We start from the raw sequence: 19,690 nt of genomic DNA, 5'->3' as shown, positions 1-19,690 counted from the left end.
GAAGGATAGTATTGATAACAATTTGACTAGTGCACGGTGGAAAAAAAGTCTGTTAGTCCGAGTCATGTTTAAAAAAAAAAAAAATTTAGTTTGGAACCTCTGACATGCATTTCAGCTCATCCAAATGTTGTCCATGGAATATATTTGGAGAAACAATAGGACAAACCAAAAATGGCACAAAATATGGGCCTGTATACATTATATGAATTATCTATGCATTTTGCAGTACATGGATTTGGTTCACAGGCCAAGCACAAAAAAGAGAGGAGGAGCCTTTTTACCATAGTGCATCCTGCTGAATGCCAGGTAGACGACGCACATGCACCTGGTCATCAACTGATCTTAAAGAAAACATGAATCATCAAACCAGGTAACCTTCTTCCATTGCCCCATGGTCCAGTTCTGATGCATATGTCCCCACTGAAGGTGCTTTTGGTGGCGGACAGGGATCATCATAGGAACTCTGACCGGATTGCGGTTATGCAGCAAACTTTGGTGCACTGTGTGCTCTGACACCTTTCGATGATGGTGACCAGCATTACGTTTTTTAGCTATTTGAGTTATAGTAGCTCTTATGTGTGATCAGACCAGCCTTCGTTCCCTACGTTTATAAATGAGACTTTGGCGCCAATGACATTGCTGTCGGTTTACTGGTTGTTCTTCCTTGCACCACTTTTGGTAGGTACTAACCACTGCATACCAGGAACACCCCACAATATGTGCTATTTTTGAGATGATTTTACCCAGTTGTCGAGCCATCACAATTTGGCCCCTGTTTAAGTCACTAAGATTGATTGCCCATTTTTCCTGCTCTTAACACATGAAATTGATTAACCAACTGTTCACTTGCTGCCTTGACACTCCACCTGTCAGTGGTTTTAATGTTGTGGCTAATTAATGCATACCTACCTCTATATTCCAATACAAAGCCCCTATAACCCTACATCACAGATGATAATGCCACTACTTCCACTGGCAAAAAAGTAAGTATGTTAACCCTTTGGAAGCAGTTAATTTTCTGCATGAATCGGTAATAAAATATCATCCCACTTTCAAAGTCAAAAGTATAGATGAGCACAATGTGCATGAAGGGACACTCCACTACCTAAATAAACCCCCCCTCCCTCCCCCCGCACCTCCTCCCGTTTCCTCCTCCAATAACATGTAGTACATATACTCCAAATTAAATATTGATGCATTTAATGTTGCACATTTCATAGGGACTATATCTAAAAACAGATTTAAATTAAAAAAAAAGATGCAGATATGTTGTCTGAAGCCTTTCCAATGTCTGTTCAATACCAGACTTCCCAATGCAGCTCAATGAAAAATCTTTGCAAGGTATCTGTTCTGGGCAATTGCCTGCCTCTTGAGTTTAGCTCCACTGGAGCACACTCTTCACACATAAAGCACTTCAGCAAGGTGTGCACCATTAAGTTAACAACTCACAAAAAAAATCTAATCTTTCATATAATTTATTGAACATATTCCACTAAACATTCACATTGCTGTGGAAAAAAGTAAATGAACACTTGGATTTTATACTAGGTTGATTCTTCTTTGGCAGCAATAACCTCAAGAAAGCATTTCTAGAAGCTGCGGATTAGACCTTCAAACGTTCAGGAAGAATTTTGGACTATGCTTCCTTAAAGAACAGCATCTATATGGGTTCAAGGTCTGAGCTCTTGACTGGACCTCTCCAAAAAGCAGATTTTCTTTTTTGAAGCCATTCTGTAGTGGACTTAGTTTGAGGTTTAGGATCACCATACTTCTACTAAGCTTCAACTAGAGCACAGCCACTTGGATATTATCCCATAGGTCATATCTTGATAAACTTGGGAATTAATCCTTTTCTTTTGTTGATGGTAAATGTTCTAATCCCTGACGAAGCCCCAAATCATGATTCTCCCTTCACTGTACTTAATTGCTCTATTGAGGTTTTCATGTATGTGGCGCACTTTTACATCATACATAATGCTGCGTGTTCTAAAACAACTCAAGCTAAGATTCATCAACCCACAAAACATTTTCCCAGTAGCATTGTTGAGTGTCAAGGTGTTCTTTGATAAACTTTAGGAGCGCCACAATGTTTGTTTTTGGAAAGCATCAGTTTTCTTGGTGGTGTCCTACCATAGACACCATGCCTACTTAATGCTTTCCGTGTAGTAGACTCATGAACAGAGTTGTTAACCAGTTCCAAAGGGTTCTTTAACTCTCTTTTTACCTCTATGAAAATGATGCCGCGTGCTCTTTGAGTCATCTTGGCTAAATTGCCACTTCTAGGGAGATAAGCCACAGTACTAAATCGTCTCCATTTACAGACAATTTGTCTAAAGGTGCACAGATGACTAAGGTCTTCGAGATGGTTTATTTTGTGAGGCATAGTTTTTAATCAAAAAGGTGTTTTTTTTGTGAATAGCAAGCTCAAAATGTTTGAGTAACTTTGATAAGTCAAATTAGCTTAAACCCACACCTCCAATCTCGTTTCATTAATCGTACACCAGGTTTGCTAATTTCCATAAGTCATTAGCCTAGGGATTCACATACCTCTTCCAATATATACTGTAAATATCTGAATGATTATATTTATTATATACAAGAATACAATCATTTGTCTATTAGTTATAACAGATTGTGTTTGCTCATTACTGTAATTTAGAAGACCATCAAACCAGATTTTAAGACAAACTTATACAGTATATAAATATAGTAATTTTTAAAGGGTATGTATACTTTTTCTTGCCATTAAATCTCGCCTTTAATGTTCTGTTTTTAGAGTCAGTATTTTCTGCTTGTGGTTTGCTTATTGCTGTTTAGATCCATTTATATTATCCCTCTTATCATTATGTTACCCTTATTATTTACCATCCATATAAATGTCAGACCAGTTCTCCACATGCTATTGTACTCTCATGCTAGTTACTTTAAAAGGAACAGATATGGCTAACCTCCGCACGGACATACAAGAGCTGACGGGAAGACTGGGCACCCTGGAGACTGCCTCCGCGACCAACGCTACCCACATCACCTCCTTACAACAAGAGATCAAGGGTCTACCAAAACCAAGATTTCAAACAGAGATTTGCCTCTCTAGAGGATACAAGGCACCCTGAAACTGAGGGGTGTACCTGATGACACACCGTCAGCCGAACTACCGCACCTCGCACGAAGGCTCCTAACGGCGCTATTATCGCCGCGGCAAGCTAAGGCCATCGCACTGGACAGTGTCTTCAGGGCCACAAAGCCAGTCAGAGCCCCCAAAACGGCCTCCCGAGACCTCATAATCCGCTTTCAGCAACAGAAGGATAAAGCAGCAGCACTAGCAGCGGTCAAAGATTGCTCCCCATACCCATTTGAAGCGATGACACTAACCTATCTGGGGGCACTCTAACCTGGAGGAGGTCCCTCAAGCCGTTTACCTCACTCCTGAGACAACACAGTGTCCAATATCGATGGCGCCTTAACCACACCATATCCATCAAGGGCGACGAGAAACACGAGGTCAGTGACCTGCAAGGCGCACAGGACCTGTTGCCAGCGCTGAGACTCCCTCAAGATGCTCTGCAGCACACAGCACCTACCGATCCTGCCGGTCCATCGCACAGATCCAGACAACTTGACAGCCTTCGTACCGAGACAACCCAGATGAGGCCCCTATGCGGTGGCCACCGCATGAGGGTTCCCCGACACCCGGTGGCTCTGGACAGCCAATGATGTGACAATCCCACCAAGCCAGTGTTTTTACTTGTTTTTTTTAGTTACTTTCCTTTCTAAAGTTAATGCCTCACTATCACACACGATAGCAGCAACACAGCTCAGTTGCTATAATATGATCCGAACGACAACCAATAGTTTTAAACTCTCCCCCCAATCTGTCTTAAGCGAATATGGGATGACGCATATAACAAATAGGGACACAGAAGGTCACCATTTGACAGCTTAGTCTATACACTGACAACCAACGAGATTCACAAAAACCTAGCAGTGACAAGAGATGCATGCGGCCAGCTCAATGACTCGCAAGGTAGCCTAGCCGTCTATAGCCACACCTAATGTATAACACACATTAGACATGCACACTTGACTACGAGGCCTACCACGCACTAGAACCCTACTAAGGGTACAAATCAGTGCCGTCTGGAGCACTGAGTAAAGGAGAGACTCGCTAGACCCTATCTATCGAACAGGGGTGTATGTGGCATCAGGATAGGGTATCATGCCTAGGAAAAACCACAAATTAGGGGGAACAGTGCTAAAGAAAGCAAAACTATAAAAATGTAATGTAGATGGCAGCAAACCTGAAGCAGAAATATGTTTAGCTCCACTTGAAAAAGCCATATAGACGAAACACGTTGTGGATATTTTACTTCTGTTGTTTAATGAAGGTATTTTGGCTACTTTTAACATTTGATTGTGCAATTTTACTTTTTATATTATTTTTTTATTTTTTATACTTTTTACTTCTTCTGCCTGGTATCCAGATTTTATCATTCCTGTTGAGTATTACTCCAAAGAAATCCAAGGTGGGGATTATACCACTCACGCTTGATCCATTGAGCAGCCTGCCTGCTCAATTAAATCATCTCTATAATGTAATCCTATTACTCTTTTACACAGTGAACACTATTTGTGGTCTCTTTTACCCTTTTATGGTCTACATACTGCTGAGATATTCACACCTCTTCATGTATCCTATAAGTGGGGATTGTACCGCTGTATGCAATTCATACTAGAGCTGGTCTTAAGCTCTACTAAACGTGAGTATGGCCATATTAAACCCTATGTTTTATACCGACTTTTTAGGATGTTTTGCTCTATTATCCTCTCTCGGTTTCCACATACGGATTCCCACAAGTTGTTCCTATTCGGCTCTTCTTAGGACGCATTCTTCCCTACAGACTGCTGGTTTTCTTCCTGGCAAGTTGTGCATTTGGACTTTTTTTCTTCTACTATTTGATTATGATTTGTTACCATCACCCTTGTTATTTGTCAGGATTACTAGTTGATCCAGCACGTAGAATTGTGTCACACCTAGGACTAAAAGGTAACGTCTTACCGGGCCTTAGAATGGCCGGACTAAACGTACCAGAGAATAGTCAGAATACTAGCCGAGGTCGGGTATATAGAAAGAGACACAACGATTAGGAAAAGCCAGAAGTCAGGGATACCAGAATACAGGGAAGTCAATATGAAGCCAAAGTTATTAAACCAGAAGAAAATGCTCAGAAACACACTCTCGGACAATCAATAGGGAAACCATGACAGGGCAATGATGAAAAGGCATAAGGAGTTTAAATAAGCCTATTTTAACTCTGATTGGCCGAAAAATCGGCCTTTGACCCTAGAACGTACGCATGCTGACGTCGTCATCAATGTGGGCGGATGTGGGGCTATAATTTGGCATGGATCTGCAGCGACCGGCATCCATTAACATGCCGCAGGAGTCAGATACACAAATACACGGCCGCTGGGCGCTAATGCCGCAAGGTGAGACTGAATATGTTACATTATTGGACTCTTTTTTGTTGTGTATTTTTGATATTGGTTTAATTTATTTTATTCAGTATCTTTTTACTTAGTTTGTTATTTGGCACAACCTCTCTCTGTTTATCTTATCATGCCAAGGAACCTGATGTAGAGTGTGTTCGGGTCATGACAGAGTCTGTAAGTGGTCGTCTCTCTCAGCCGATTCCCTCAGTTGGGAGGCTTCTGGGGCCCTCTGGTGGGTCGCGTGGGGTTGTTGCTGTGTGGGTGCGGTTGAGGGTGTCCCTCCAGCCCCAGGCTATTGTGAAGGCCTGCATCTTCAGGTCCCTAACTCGTCGGCTATCTGGGCCCGAGTTTCCTCCTTTTGCTGGAGTGGCAGGAGGCCTGGTCGGCTGCCTCTTGTGGCGCTGGGGCCACCACCTGTTTGGGCAAAGTTTCTGGGTTGCAACTCTCTTGAACTTCAGCCCAGGTGGGCTATGGTAGATGAGTTGTGTTCAGGTACTGTGCCCGAGGATGGCCCCCTCGTTCCCCGCTGCTTATGACCCCGCTCACCCGCTTCCAGGGGGGCTCGCTGCTCGATCTAGGCTGCCTGCGCGCGTTTTCGTAGTTTCTCCAAGAATCTGCTGAACAGTCAAGGCGCCTTTCGGGGTCGGCATCTTGTCCATAGTGGTGCGTCGGATGTGCGGGCTGGTTTGGTCTTTGTTGAGAGCGCTCAGCCGCTGTGTTGCGTGTGCCTCATGTCTCAGTGTCGCTGATGCTCGAGCTTCGCTGGTGGGTCAGTCCAGGTAAGTTGCCCTGGACGCCCAGCGAGAACCAGAATAACCCTCGCTGGTCCCTGGTGGGGCGGGGGGGGGGGGGGGGTAGAAGATTTGAGGGGTGAGGGATTTCGTGTCAGGTTGCAAGTGGGGAGAGCGGCCGCCTCTCCCCTGCTCGGTCCCCCACAGGCTTCTGCCAACAGTTTTAGGTTCCCAGATGGATAAAAAGAAGATTCAAGTGTATTGGGTTCACCTGGGTGTCCACAGCACAGCTGTGGCCCTCCAAGCACTTTTGTGCCAAGATTTGGGGGAAATTCCCCCTGAAATAGTGAGTTAGTTCAGAAGCTTGGATTAGGCAGGTCTGTTCAGCTTGGAAGCTAGGCCCCGTCCCCCCAAATAGACTCTTATAATACCTTTTTTATTGAACCAACAGAATTTTGGAATGACAAGCTTCCAGGAGCTCGGAAATGATTTAAATTTGAGAAAGAGGGGATCTCCAGAATTAATGTCAATTCAAAGTTTTGTTAGTTCAATAAAAAAAAGTATTATAAGATACTAATTGAATCGGTTATTTTATAGATATAGTCAAGCACATTACAGGGGTGTTCTCTTTAGCAGTGCAAAACATATGCATAGCCTTTGAGGCAAACATGCAGTGTTTACAGAGTGAGTGAAAAAACAAACAAACAATACACACAGAAAAGGGAATAAAATATACTCATTACACTGGCAGAGATAGACAGCAAAATGCCTGCATAACGTGTTAATGTTGCCAGCAAAACACTGTGATTTGTCTGTTTTATATTTTTGTATCTTAAGAAATCCAGACTTGGGCATTTTAATATTTCTTTTCAAATCCCCTGAGGTTACTGACCTCCAATACCAAAATTAAAAACTACAGCTTGGAAACTGTAATGCATGTCCAAAATGTTATTTACATAGAAGGATTTTTGAAACATAGTATAAATACAAGTACATGAATATAATTTGTGGCATTTTATTCAACTTTAAATAAAATATATACAAAATGTATATGAACTAGCATACATATTGAAATGGTTTCAAAAGAAAGTTTCATCTATCAAAATAAATGCAGCATAATTTAGGAATTCAATTAAAAGGAATAAAAAGTGAGATGAATAATGATGCGTTCGTGCTATGCTGTTCGGGGACAGTTTCATAATGTCCTGCGAACTTAAACTGGACAGTACCCAAAAATTCCAAAAGCATAACTTAAGAGGCATGCTACTTACAAATTGGGGTGTATAAGTAATTTAGAAACGCATTTAAAATTCATTTAATCGATGGTATTTTTCTCCATTTAAAATGTTTACATCTTTCTACAACTAATTTTTTGCTGGAGAGGCTGCGGACAGACAGGTACATTGCATCACATTGTTTGGTCATTGGCAAGTAATTTTCTAATTGATCCTATCCATCACAGAGTTTCTGGTTGTTCTAATCCCTGGTTTGTGCCCACTTAAACGTTTCCCAGAAGACTTAGCAGCACACAAAAGAATAATGTTAGGCCATCTTCTTATCTCAGCTTAAGCAATTATTCAAAGATATTGGAAATCTGCTACCATTCCCTCTGTCAAAGATGTTTTATTGTTATTATTTGAGAATAAATGTTGTGAACTCGCTTTCCGTATACCATCAGCTACTGATGTACTCCTCAGACTCGACTGGTCTGAATGAGAGAATGCTATGAGGAGTAAGTACAAGCTGAATATGTTCCCACCTGATCGAAAATAATCTAACCACTTATAATTGATTCATTATTTACCGTGTTTATATCTTAATATATGACACTTACATAAATGCATAATGCATAAATACTTTTAATTTTTCTTTCATATTCAAATATTTTTTTATTAAACTCAATTATTTAATGCTATAATGTGGATGCAAAACATATTCATCTCCCCCCCCCTCCCCCCCACAGTTTTTTCCCAAATAAGGATTTTACTACTATAACTAATGTTAATGTTACATACACTGAACAAAATTTATAAACGCAACACTTTTGTTTATGCCCCCATTTTTCATGAGCTGAACTCAAAGATCTAAGACTTTTTCTATGCACACAAAAGGCCTATTTCTCTCAAATATTGTTCACAAATCTGTCTAAATGTGTGTTAGTGAGCACTTCTCCTTTGCCGAGATAATCCATCCACCTCACAGGTGTGGCATATCAAGATGCTGATTAGACAGCATGATTATTGCAAAAGTGTGCCTTAGGCTGGCCACAATAAAGGTCACTCTAAAATGTGCCTAAGCAGAGACTGGGCCCCAAATAATAGCATTGATTAGCAACACCCAGTACTCACAAGCAACCAAGCACTGCAGACAAGCCTACGCAGAGACTGGGCCCCAAATAACAGCATTGATTAGCAACACCCAGTACTCATGACAGTAGTCATTACCATACTTATATATAGCACAGATCAGCTGGTTTTCAAAATACACCATCAAGTCACTAAATCCCTCTTAACAACCTGCATCCTTAACCATGGTTTAAACACTCCTAGGTATATGTGTGTGTATGTTTATATATGTGCATATATGTATAATCTTCATATCTACATAACAAAACACATTTTCTCTAATGTTCTCCCTTCTATTTTTCACTTTCACACTAACTTCTCTCATTACTAAAATATCCCTATCCTTCTGCTCACCTGTCCTTGGCAACACCATCTTCATTACTTCCACTTTTCCCCTCCCCTCACTTTTCATCCCATGCACTCTACATATACCTTTCCAGCCAGTCTCCTCCAACTCCTCCCAAATTCTCTATATACATACCCTCTTATAAAACTTTCAAATCCTACTCCCACCTTCACTTCCTTTCTATCCTTCTGCTCCTAGCAGCTGGTGATGTCTCTCCAAACCCCGGTCCCATCTTAGAAAACCCACCACTTACTAACTCAAGGAACCACACCAATATCATACCATCTCATGTTACTCTTCCTCTAAATCACCCTTCAATACTGCCCTCTGGAATGCACGCTCTGTTTGCAATATTACAAAATCCACTGCTGTCCAAGACCTCTTCATCTCTCGTTCCCTAGATTTACTAGCCTTAACAGAAACATGGCTCTCCTCCTCTGACACTGCTACCCCTGCATCTTTATCTTTTGGTGGTCTCCAACTTACCCACAACCCAAGACACTCTGAATGTAAAGGTGATGGTGTAGGGTTTCTCCTCTCACCTCACTGCTCATTCAAACATCTACCCACCCCACATTCCCTCTCTTTCCCATCATTTGAAATTAATTTGATTTCGCCCTTTCATTGTTTATCGCCCCCCCAGTCGCCTTCTCCTCTACCTTGACCACTTTGCTGCCTGGCTAACCTACTGTAGCGGAGGGCAATAGTAAAATCCCCGATATCCGCTGGTTACACAGGTACATCCACAGTCAGCGCTGAAAAGTAAGACAAGTTCCCCAATCCTCCCAATAACCGGACGAAACACAGTCTGGGAGTCAACTAACTCGCTTTATTCACAGACTTCCATATTTATGCAGTTCCCCTTGCAAGGGGTTTCCTTACAGATGTTACAGGGGATTTCTCCCATCAGGCAGCATGATTATCCCAACAGGCATTGCTGCACGAGAGGGATACTCCCACTAAAATGGACGATTAAGTGGATTATCCTCTCGTGCAGCAAAACCGGCAATTTACACAGAAATCTATATTTTCCACAATTTTACTCGCTTTTAGACGAATGATCGTTCGGTAGATAGCTGGGGTCGGCGGGCACATTTCGTGAGAATACCGCTCCGATCCCAGCTAAACTAACCGAACGCCGCACTAAATACATTAAAACATCGAGTTCGGTTTAAAAGTACCGAACCTCGATGGGGAACAGAATGTACCGAACGCGGAACTCCCGAACGCTCTGGAAGTCCAGCGGTGTTCGGATCATTGAGTAGCCGTTTACATTTCCAGGCTCTCGACGACCGAACACCGCTGCAGAGACAAAGGCTCCAAGATGGCCGACCGCCGCATGGTCGGTAGCCGAACGACGGCCACCTAGGAGAGCCCTTAATTACCGATTGCAACATTGTTGCAATCGGTTAATTGGTGCCACACGACTTGTGAGTGGGTGGTCTACCTGGGGAGCCCGCATTCGTATGGCGAACGGCCGGGATAGCCGGGTTTCGTCGAACGAAAGGGTTTGTATGCTGGCAGCGTACGGCTGCCAGCATGCGAACGGCCATAATGCATCACATACACAGTTAAAAATACACAGTACACATTCAGCCTACGGACAACCTTTAGTAATTATAGTCCAGAAGTGGCTAGGTTTGCCACAATGCTCCCCAGAACCAAGCCGGCATACACAGTCTGATCCCAACGGATCGGCTTGGGGATGTCCGGGAGAGTACTCACAGATCATTTTTCGAGTTCAGTCTGTCTGGATAACCCGTCGGCGTTACCGTTTTGCTTTCCTGGGCGGTAATGGATGGTGAAGTCAAAGGGCTGCAGCGCCAAACTCCAGCGCAGCAGCCTGGCATTGTCCCCAGACACACGGTTCAGCCACACCAACGGGTTGTGATCTGTGAGTAAGGAAAAAGGTTGTCCATACAAATACGGCTGTAACTTTTTAAGGGCCCACACCACGGCCAGGCATTCTTTCTCAATGGCGGCGTAGCTCACTTCACGGGGCAACAATTTTCGGCTTAAGTAGGCTACGGGATGCTCTCCGCCATCGGCTCCCACTTGGCTCAGCACTGCCCCCAATCCAAACATTGAAGCGTCTGTGTGGACAAGAAATCTTTTAGTTGGATCAGGAGCAGTTAACACAGGAGCATTAGTCAGAGCTGTCTTGAGTTGTTGGAATGCCTGTTCACACTCTGGGGCCCAGACAACCAGTCGGGGAAGGTTCTTTTTGGTCAGGTCCATCAGGGGTTTGGCCAGGGTGCTGTAGTCGGGAACAAATTTTCTATAATATCCGTCAGTCCCTAGGAATGCTAGTACTTGAGTCTTAGTCCTTGGGGTAGACCACTTAGCTACGGCCTCAATCTTGGCTGGCTCGGGTCTCTGCTGCCCACACCCTACTCGGTGTCCCAGATACTGCACCTCGGCCATACCTATGTGGCACTTCTTAGGTTTTAACGTTAACCCGGCTTCCCCAATACGGTCCAAGATCGCCCCTATATGGCGTAGGTGATCCTCCCAGGTCTGGCTAAAGATGGCTATGTCATCTAAGTAGGCACAGGCATACTCCTGAAAGCCGTCCAGTAGCCGATCTACCATCCGCTGAAAGGTAGCCGGAGCGTTTTTCATTCCGAAGGGCATGACCTTGAACTGGTACAGGCCAAACGGAGTGACAAACGCCGACTTGGGGATGGCGTCATCGGCTAGAGGAATTTGCCAGTATCCCTTACACAAGTCAATGGTAGTGAGATACTGACCCCGTGCCATCTTATCTAGCAGCTCGTCTATCCGAGGCATCGGGTAGGCATCAGACACTGTTTTGTCATTTAGCCTCCGGTAGTCGACGCAGAATCGGGTGGTGCCGTCCTTTTTAGGCACCAGGACTACCGGTGATGCCCAGGGGCTATCTGAGGGTTCGATAACCCCTAGCTGTAGCATTTCGTCTAATTCTGCCTTCATATGGGTCCGGACTGATTCCGGAACCCTATATGGAGCCTGTCGCATAGGTAGCTGTCCAGGGGTTTCGACTCGGTGGGTGGCTAGTGGAGTGTACCCAGGTAAATTGGAGAAGGTAGCCCCTTTAGCTACAATCAGCGCTTGTACCTGGGCACGCTCGTGAGGGCTTAGCCGCTCCCCCAGCTGAACTCCCCGGGAGGGCTCTATCGGTTCCTCCGGTTCTAGCAAGTCAGGTAGGGGTAGATTCTCCTGATCTTCTAAGGCGGAGGCACAGATCGCCGTTATCTCCTCGATCCTCTCATGGTAGGGTTTGAGCATGTTCACGTGGAGCATGCGTCTCTTCCCTACCCCTGAGCAGGGGCCAATCACATAGGTAGTGTCGCATCGCTGCTCTACTACCTGGTATGGGCCCTGCCAGATGGCCTGCAGCTTGTCTGTGCGGACGGGTTTTAAAATGAAAACCTTCTGTCCCACCTGAAAGCTGCGGTCTCTGGCTCCTCTATCGTACCAGCGTCGCTGGCGTTGCTGCGCCGCCTGGAGGTTGGTGTGTACAGCCTGAGTTAGCGCCTCCAAACGGTCTCTGAACTCCAGTACATATGATACGATAGGGGTTTCGTTAGTAGTACTCTCTCCCTCCCAGTGTTCCCTAATCAAGTTCAGGGGTCCTCGCACCCTCCTTCCAAACAGTAGTTCAAACGGGGAGAATCCGGTCGACTCCTGGGGGACCTCTCTAAACGCAAAGAGTAAGTGAGGCAGGAACCTCTCCCAATCTTTGTGTGTTTCCCCGAACGTCCGAAGCATCTGCTTCAGCGTCCCGTTGAACCTCTCACATAGTCCATTGGACTGGGGATGGTAGGCAGAATTGACTATTGGCTTAATGCCACATACCTTCCACATATGTTGGGTGACCTCGGCAGTAAATTGGGTGCCCCGGTCTGATATTATTTCTTGGGGAAACGCTACCCTGGAAAACACTTTCATCAAGGCTTCAGCTACGGTCTCAGCATGAATGTTAGTGAGGGCCACAGCCTCGGGGTACCTGGTGGCGTAGTCTACTACTGTTAAAATGTACTTTTTGCCAGAGGGACTGGGTTTTGGCAGGGGCCCTACTATGTCTACAGCTACCCTGCTGAAGGGCTCGGCAATAATGGGTAGGGGACATAACTTGGCCTTGTGGCGATCCTGCCGTTTACCTACTCGCTGGCAGACGTCGCAGGAGGTGCAATACTGGCGCACGTCCTGAGAAATCCCGGGCCAGAAAAACGCATGCGTTAAGCGATATCGGGTGCGGGTCATCCCTAGGTGTCCTGACAAGGGGATATCATGCGCGATTCTAAGCAGCTCCTGCCTATATTTCCGCGGTACCACTAACTGTTTATTGGTCAAGGTGACAGACCCCCCCACATCTTTTGCCGTGCCACGGTATAATAACCCTTTCTCCCACGTATATCGCTCCCCCTCTAGCCCTGCCTGGTCAGCTTGTGCCCGGTCCCTATATACTTGTAAGGTGGGGTCGGTCTGTACTTCGGTCACAAAGGTAGTCGGGGTATCCCAAGACATGGGAGTCGGGTGGGGGTTATGGTCTCTTACCTGAGCCTCAGAGTGTATCGGTGTAGCCGTGGTGCGAGCCTGCTGCCGTGTAGTTACTGGATGGGCTTCCTGGTAGGGAGCCTGTGGAACAAAGGCAGAGGTCATCTGACCCAAATCATTCCCTAGAACAACATCTGCTGGTAAGTTCTGCATTAGTCCCACTTCTACTGTCCCCTCTCCCGCACCCCAGTTCAAATGTACTTTCGCCGTGGGTAGTCGGTATACAGCTCCCCCGGCTACCCGAACGGCCACAGATCCGCCCGTATGCGTGCCCTCAGATACCAAATGGGGTGCTATCAGGGTTAAGGTAGCTCCCGAATCCCGCAGTCCCTGAACCTCGTTCCCCTCAAGAGTTACCAGCTGCCGGTGATGCTGCCGGTTATCGGTGGCTCGGACCGACATTACCTCATGTAATATACCCAGGGGTTCCTCCGCATGAACACTCCACAACTCCTGAGTGGCTGGTTCCCTCTGGTAATGGTGAGCAGCCGCCCTGGGTACTGGGTTTGGACGCCCCTGATTCCAGGTGGGCTTGCCACGATTTTGGGTACATTCTCGGGCCATATGCCCCCATTGTTTACAGGAGTGGCACTGGATGTTGGCCCGCCCGTTGTATCTGGAAGGTGGAGGTACATTCCCTGGTGAAGGATGGAACGGGCGGCTGTGGGCGCTGGAGGTGGTGTAGCGCTAGGTAGTCATGTGGGTCGGGAGTAGCTTTTGGCTACAGGTCCCTGGTGCCTCCGTGCATCGAAGTGTTGGTCGGCCAATCTAGCTGCTTCAGTTAGGGTAAGGGGTTTCCTGTCCCGCACCCATTCTTGTGTCTCCGGGGATAGTCCATTAAAAAACTGCTCCAGCAACATCAGCTGACGCAATTCCTCCATGGTGGTGGCTTTGCTGGCCTGTATCCACCCTTGGGAGGTTTGATCCAGTTTGTGTGCCCATTCTGCGTGCGAATCTCGCTCTGGTTTGCGTAAGTGTCTGAACTTGCGCCGGTATGCCTCTGGGGTAATGGCATACCTCTCCAAGATTGCGCGCTTTACTTTTTCATAATCTTTGCTGTCCTCACTGGGCACAGCACGGTAAGCTTCGGCTGCCCGACCTGCTAGCTTGCTTGCTAGCAGTTGCACCCATACTGTCCGCTCTAACTCATGTAGATCACACAGTCTTTCAAAGTCCTGCAAGTACCCATCGATCTCATCTTTTTCCTCGCAAAAGGCTTTGAAGGCCTGGTACGGGATCTTGGGCTTTACCGGGTTGTAGAGGGACCCTGTGTTGGACTCGGTTCGAGTCAAGGTGTGCTGCGGGCTGTGTGCCATTACGTATTCCTGCACATTTGCCATCACCATATGCATCATGGCCTCCGATATAGGCTGCGGCAAAAATGCTAGCCTGGTCCTCATCTCTCTTTCATAGAGCGTTTCTTCCATGACTGCTGGGGGTGTAGCGCTGCGGGCTTGGTCTCCCTCCATCAGCACGGCAATTAGTACCGCCTTGGTTTTGCTGCTGGCTACTTTACCCCTGGCTTCCAGTAGTTCCTTTAATGTCTGTTTCTTTAGTTTAGAGTACTCCGTCTCCATTCACTTCGGCAGTCGGTTCTTTCGTTGGGTTCTGCTTGCCATTCCCTTTTCTCATTCGGCAGTTGCAATTTGCACGAATTGCGCTTTCGGCTGTAAGTTCGGATCCCGTCGCTTGCCACCAATTGTAGCGGAGGGCAATAGTAAAATCCCCGATATCCGCTGGTTACACAGGTACATCCACAGTCAGCGCTGAAAAGTAAGACAAGTTCCCCAATCCTCCCAATAACCGGACGAAACACAGTCTGGGAGTCAACTAACTTGCTTTATTCACAGACTTCCATATTTATGCAGTTCCCCTTGCAAGGGGTTTCCTTACAGATGTTACAGGGGATTTCTCCCATCAGGCAGCATGATTATCCCAACAGGCATTGCTGCACGAGAGGGATACTCCCACTAAAATGGACGATTAAGTGGATTATCCCCTCGTGCAGCAAAACCGGCAATTTACACAGAAATCTATATTTTCCACAATTTTACTCGCTTTTAGACGAATGACCGTTCGGTAGATAGCTGGGGTCGGCGGGCACATTTCGTGAGAATACCGCTCCGATCCCAGCTAAACTAACCGAACGCCGCACTAAATACATTAAAACATCGAGTTCGGTTTAAAAGTACCGAACCTCGATGGGGAACAGAATGTACCGAACGCGGAACTCCCGAACGCTCTGGAAGTCCAGCGGTGTTCGGATCATTGAGTAGCCGTTTACAGTTCCAGGCTCTCGACGACCGAACACCGCTGCAGAGACAAAGGATCCAAGATGGCCGACGGCCGCATGGTCGGTAGCCAAACGACGGCCACCTAGGAGAGCCCTTAATTACCGATTGCAACATTGTTGCAATCGGTTAATTGGTGCCACACGACTTGTGAGTGGGTGGTCTACCTGGGGAGCCCGCATTCGTATGGCGAACGGCCGGGATAGCCGGGTTTCGTCGAACGAAAGGGTTTGTATGCTGGCAGCGTACGGCTGCCAGCATGCAAACGGCCATAATGCATCACATACACAGTTAAAAATACACAGTACACATTCAGCCTACGGACAACCTTTAGTAATTATAGTCCAGAAGTGGCTAGGTTTGCCACACCTACTTCCTCTCTTCTAATATTCCATCCCTAATTCTCAGGGACTTCAATATTCCCATTAATCCACCTTTGACCTCAGCAGCCTCTAAACTACTTTCAATTACTTCCGCCCTCGGGCTATTGCAGTGGGCTAATTCTCCCACCCATATAGCTGGCAATACCCTCAACCTCATTTTCTCTTGTGCATGTACAGTATCTAATATCTGCAACACTCCATTTCCTCTCTCTGATTAGCATCTCTTATCATTTGCTCTCAAGTACCCCCTCACCCAACAACCTTAGCCTAACCGCCCTCAACTCAGGAGGAACCTTAATTCTATTGACCTCCAGCAGCTGTCAGCTGATATTGATTCACAACTACTATCCATGCCTTCCCTCTCCTGTCTCTCACTGACCATCTCCACATATAACACTACCCTCACCTCTGCCTTGAACGCTGCAGCCCCGCTCCAAACAACCACCTTGAGGAGAACACGCCCCCCAACCGAGACATACTAAATCAACACGCTACCTGCAAAGATGCTCCCGTTGTGCTGAACGCTTCTGGAGGAAGTCTCGCACCCAGTCAGACCATCTCCATTATAGATTCATATTGTGTTCATACAGCGCAGCGCTGGCTGTCACCAAACAGTCATAGTTTTCCTCTCTCATTAGTTCATGCTCCCGCAATCCCAGGCGTCTCTTTGACACCTTTAACTCTCTTCTTCGCCCTGCTGTGGCAACCCCCCAAACTAACCTTACAGCCGATTGCTTTGCCTGCTACTTTACCGACAAGATTGAATAGCTAAGGAAAGAACTCTCCCCACCTTGACGTTCGCTTTCTCAACCACATGTAGAACATGCCTTTCTTACACTTCAGGCTTTCTCCCCGGCTACTGAACAAGAGGTGGCTGCGCTTCTCCTTTCCTCTCGCCCCACCACTTGCACGCTTGATCCTGTCCCATCTCACCTTATCAGATCTCTCTCCCGTTGTCTGGTGCCTTCCTTAACACACATCTTCAACTGCTCTCTCTCTGCTAGCGTTGTCCCTGCTGACCTTACTGTAGTACCTATCCTGAAAAAATCCCATCTCTTAACTCGTCCTCCCCCTCTAACTATCGTCCCATGTCCCTGCTGCCTTTTCTTCAAAGCTTCTGGAAAGACTTGACTTTACCTGTATGTCTCACTTCCTCAATTCCAACTCTCTCCTTGGCCCTCTACAATCTGGCTTCCGCCCTCTCCACTCTACTGAGACTGCTCTTAAAAGTTACCAATGACCTAATCGCAGCTAAATCCAAAGGTCACTACTCCATACTAATTCTTGACCTCTCCGCTGTCTTTGACACCGTTGATCATGTTCTTCTTCTTCAAACTCTTCAATCACTCGGTCTCTGTGACTCCGTCCACTCATGGTTTTCCTCTTATCTCTCCCAGCGCTCATTCAGTGTCTCCTTTTCTAATGATACCTCCTCCCCTCGTCCTGTCTCGGTTTGAGTCCCCCAAGGCTCTGTCCTTGGTCCCCTTCTATTTTCACTTTATACTGCCTCTCTTGGCAAAGTTATTACCTCATTTGGATTCCACTACCACCTGTAAGCTAATGACACCCAGATATATCTCTCCTACCCAGACCCCTCTCTGCCGTCCTGCAACGTGTCACTGCTTGCCTTTCTTCCATCTCTGACTGGATGTCCTCCTGCTTTCTGGAACGCAATCTCTCTAAAACTGAGCTCCTTGTCTTTCCTCCTCCTAATACTGATCCTCCTCTTTCGCTCTCCCTTCAAGTTAGTGGTATCCACATAAGTCCACCCTTGCAAGCGCGCTGACTTGGCGTCATACTTGATTCTGGCCTCACCTTTGAGCCTCACATCCAGTATGTTGCCAAATCCTGTAGATTCCATCTTAAAAACATAGCCCACATCCGCACCTTTCTAACGCAAGATGCTACCAAGGAGCTTGTCCATGCTCTAGTAATTTCCTGCATGGATTATTGTAACCCTCTCCTAATTGGTCTTCCCAAAAGCCATTTTGCCCAGCTACAGTCTGTAATGAATGCTGACGCCAGCCTGATTTTCCTCTCTAGTCGGTCCTCTCACACCTCACCTCTCTGTCAGACCATACATTGGCTTTGTGTATCCTATAGTAGTCAATTCAAAGTGCTAACCCATACCTATAAAGCACTGAACAATTCTAGCCCCTCATATCTCTTCACAGATCCATAGGTATTCCCATTCTCGGTCTCTCCACTCTGCCCGTGACTTTCTCCTGTCCGTTGCTCGTACCCGTAAGGCCAACGCACGCTTGCAGGACTTCTCGCGGGGGACTCCCTTCCTATGGAATAGCCTGCCTACCGCCATCAGACTCTCCCCTAGTCTTCAATCGTTTAAGAAGTGCCTTAAAACCCATCTCTTTAGGAAAGCTTATGGCCTCCCAGAGTAACCTCTACCTTACATACCTGTCTCTTGCCCTCTCCTAAAGGGCAGCACTCTACTCTCTCCTCCAGCTCTGCTTCACTCCCACCTTATTTGATTGATATTTCCTGTCCTAATGTGTTTTATACCCCACCTCCTATAGCCTATAAGCTAGTTTGAGCAAGGTCCTCTTCAATCTATCGTTCCTGTAAGCTTTCTTGTAATTGTCCTATTTATAGTTAAATCCCTCCTCTCATAATATTGTAAAGCGCTACAGAATCTGTTGCCGCTATATAAATGGCAATAATAATAATAATAATAATAATATATATTTTTTTAAATCACAACCAAGCCACCAATTACACTGTTTAAAATATATCATATAGTAATATTTCCAGTATATATGCAAATACAAATGTGATTGTTTTGTTGTAAACACATTGAACTGTCAAATATTGAATAGATAAGTTGTGTTTCATATAAAACTAGAAGATGGTGATATTTCAAGAATAGATCCAACATAAATATGTGAAATACCATTGTGTGCATATATTTTCACAGATTTACAGACAATAATAATAATAATAACAATAACAACACTACATGGAAATATTGCAGGACAGACCCAGCCTCCATCCATTACAGTGAATACTGCTCAGCCATGACAGCACATACACAGAATGATGTTTTGTAACAGGGTACATAGTAGTCAAAAAAGGGAAGAAGATTCCCCAGCTGTTGTAGAACTACATCTCCCATGATGCTTTGCATGGCTCTCCAGCAGCTGAGGAGCAGGATTCCTGTTTTGACATCTCATAGCAGGTGTTTCCAGATCAGAGCCACCATGCAGCAATCACTGCCCACCTCCCCCCAGCCATGACAGCACTCCTGGGACAGCCCAGAGCTCAGTGTGGATCACTCACTTGTTGAGTCCTCACTCACAGCTCCCTCCTCTCTCTAGTGACTGGGGGGTAGAGCAGAGTGTGCTCTCATTCCTGCTTCCTTATGGTCACACCACACCCTACACTCAGGTAATGAGGGAGGAGGAGGTCACACCTGTCTATCTCCCTCCCCCACACATATTATACTGTTACTAGGCGACGCTCGCACTATTACTCGCAGAATGTTAATGACACAGTGTGCACCGCCGCCACAGGGAGGGTCAGGCCACCGGACACTACACGCGCGGAGGGA

General features: G+C 46.1%; 1 protein-coding gene across 2 annotated transcripts in view; it reads right to left on the bottom strand.

Annotated features, from left to right (window-relative positions):
- The window catches only part of SH3YL1 (SH3 and SYLF domain containing 1), a 139,294-nt gene extending 119,608 nt beyond the window's left edge, over window positions 1-19,686 (bottom strand). Inside the window, exon 1 of one of the 2 annotated variants that reach the window (XM_063442217.1) lies at window positions 19,420-19,686. In XM_063442217.1, the coding sequence (XP_063298287.1) occupies window position 19,420 (1 nt within the window). In that variant the 5' untranslated portion in view covers window positions 19,421-19,686. Of the gene's footprint in view, window positions 1-19,099; window positions 19,327-19,419 lie in introns of those variants that run through there. The other variant, XM_063442216.1, reaches the window with a different exon arrangement.
- Window positions 19,687-19,690: the final 4 nt, after the last annotated feature.

Source organism: Pelobates fuscus, chromosome 2, assembly GCF_036172605.1.
Source record: "Pelobates fuscus isolate aPelFus1 chromosome 2, aPelFus1.pri, whole genome shotgun sequence".
NCBI lineage: Eukaryota > Metazoa > Chordata > Amphibia > Anura > Pelobatidae > Pelobates > Pelobates fuscus.
The sequence above is the reverse complement of the archived record's forward strand: the minus strand, read 5'-3'. Positions and strand labels throughout refer to the sequence as shown.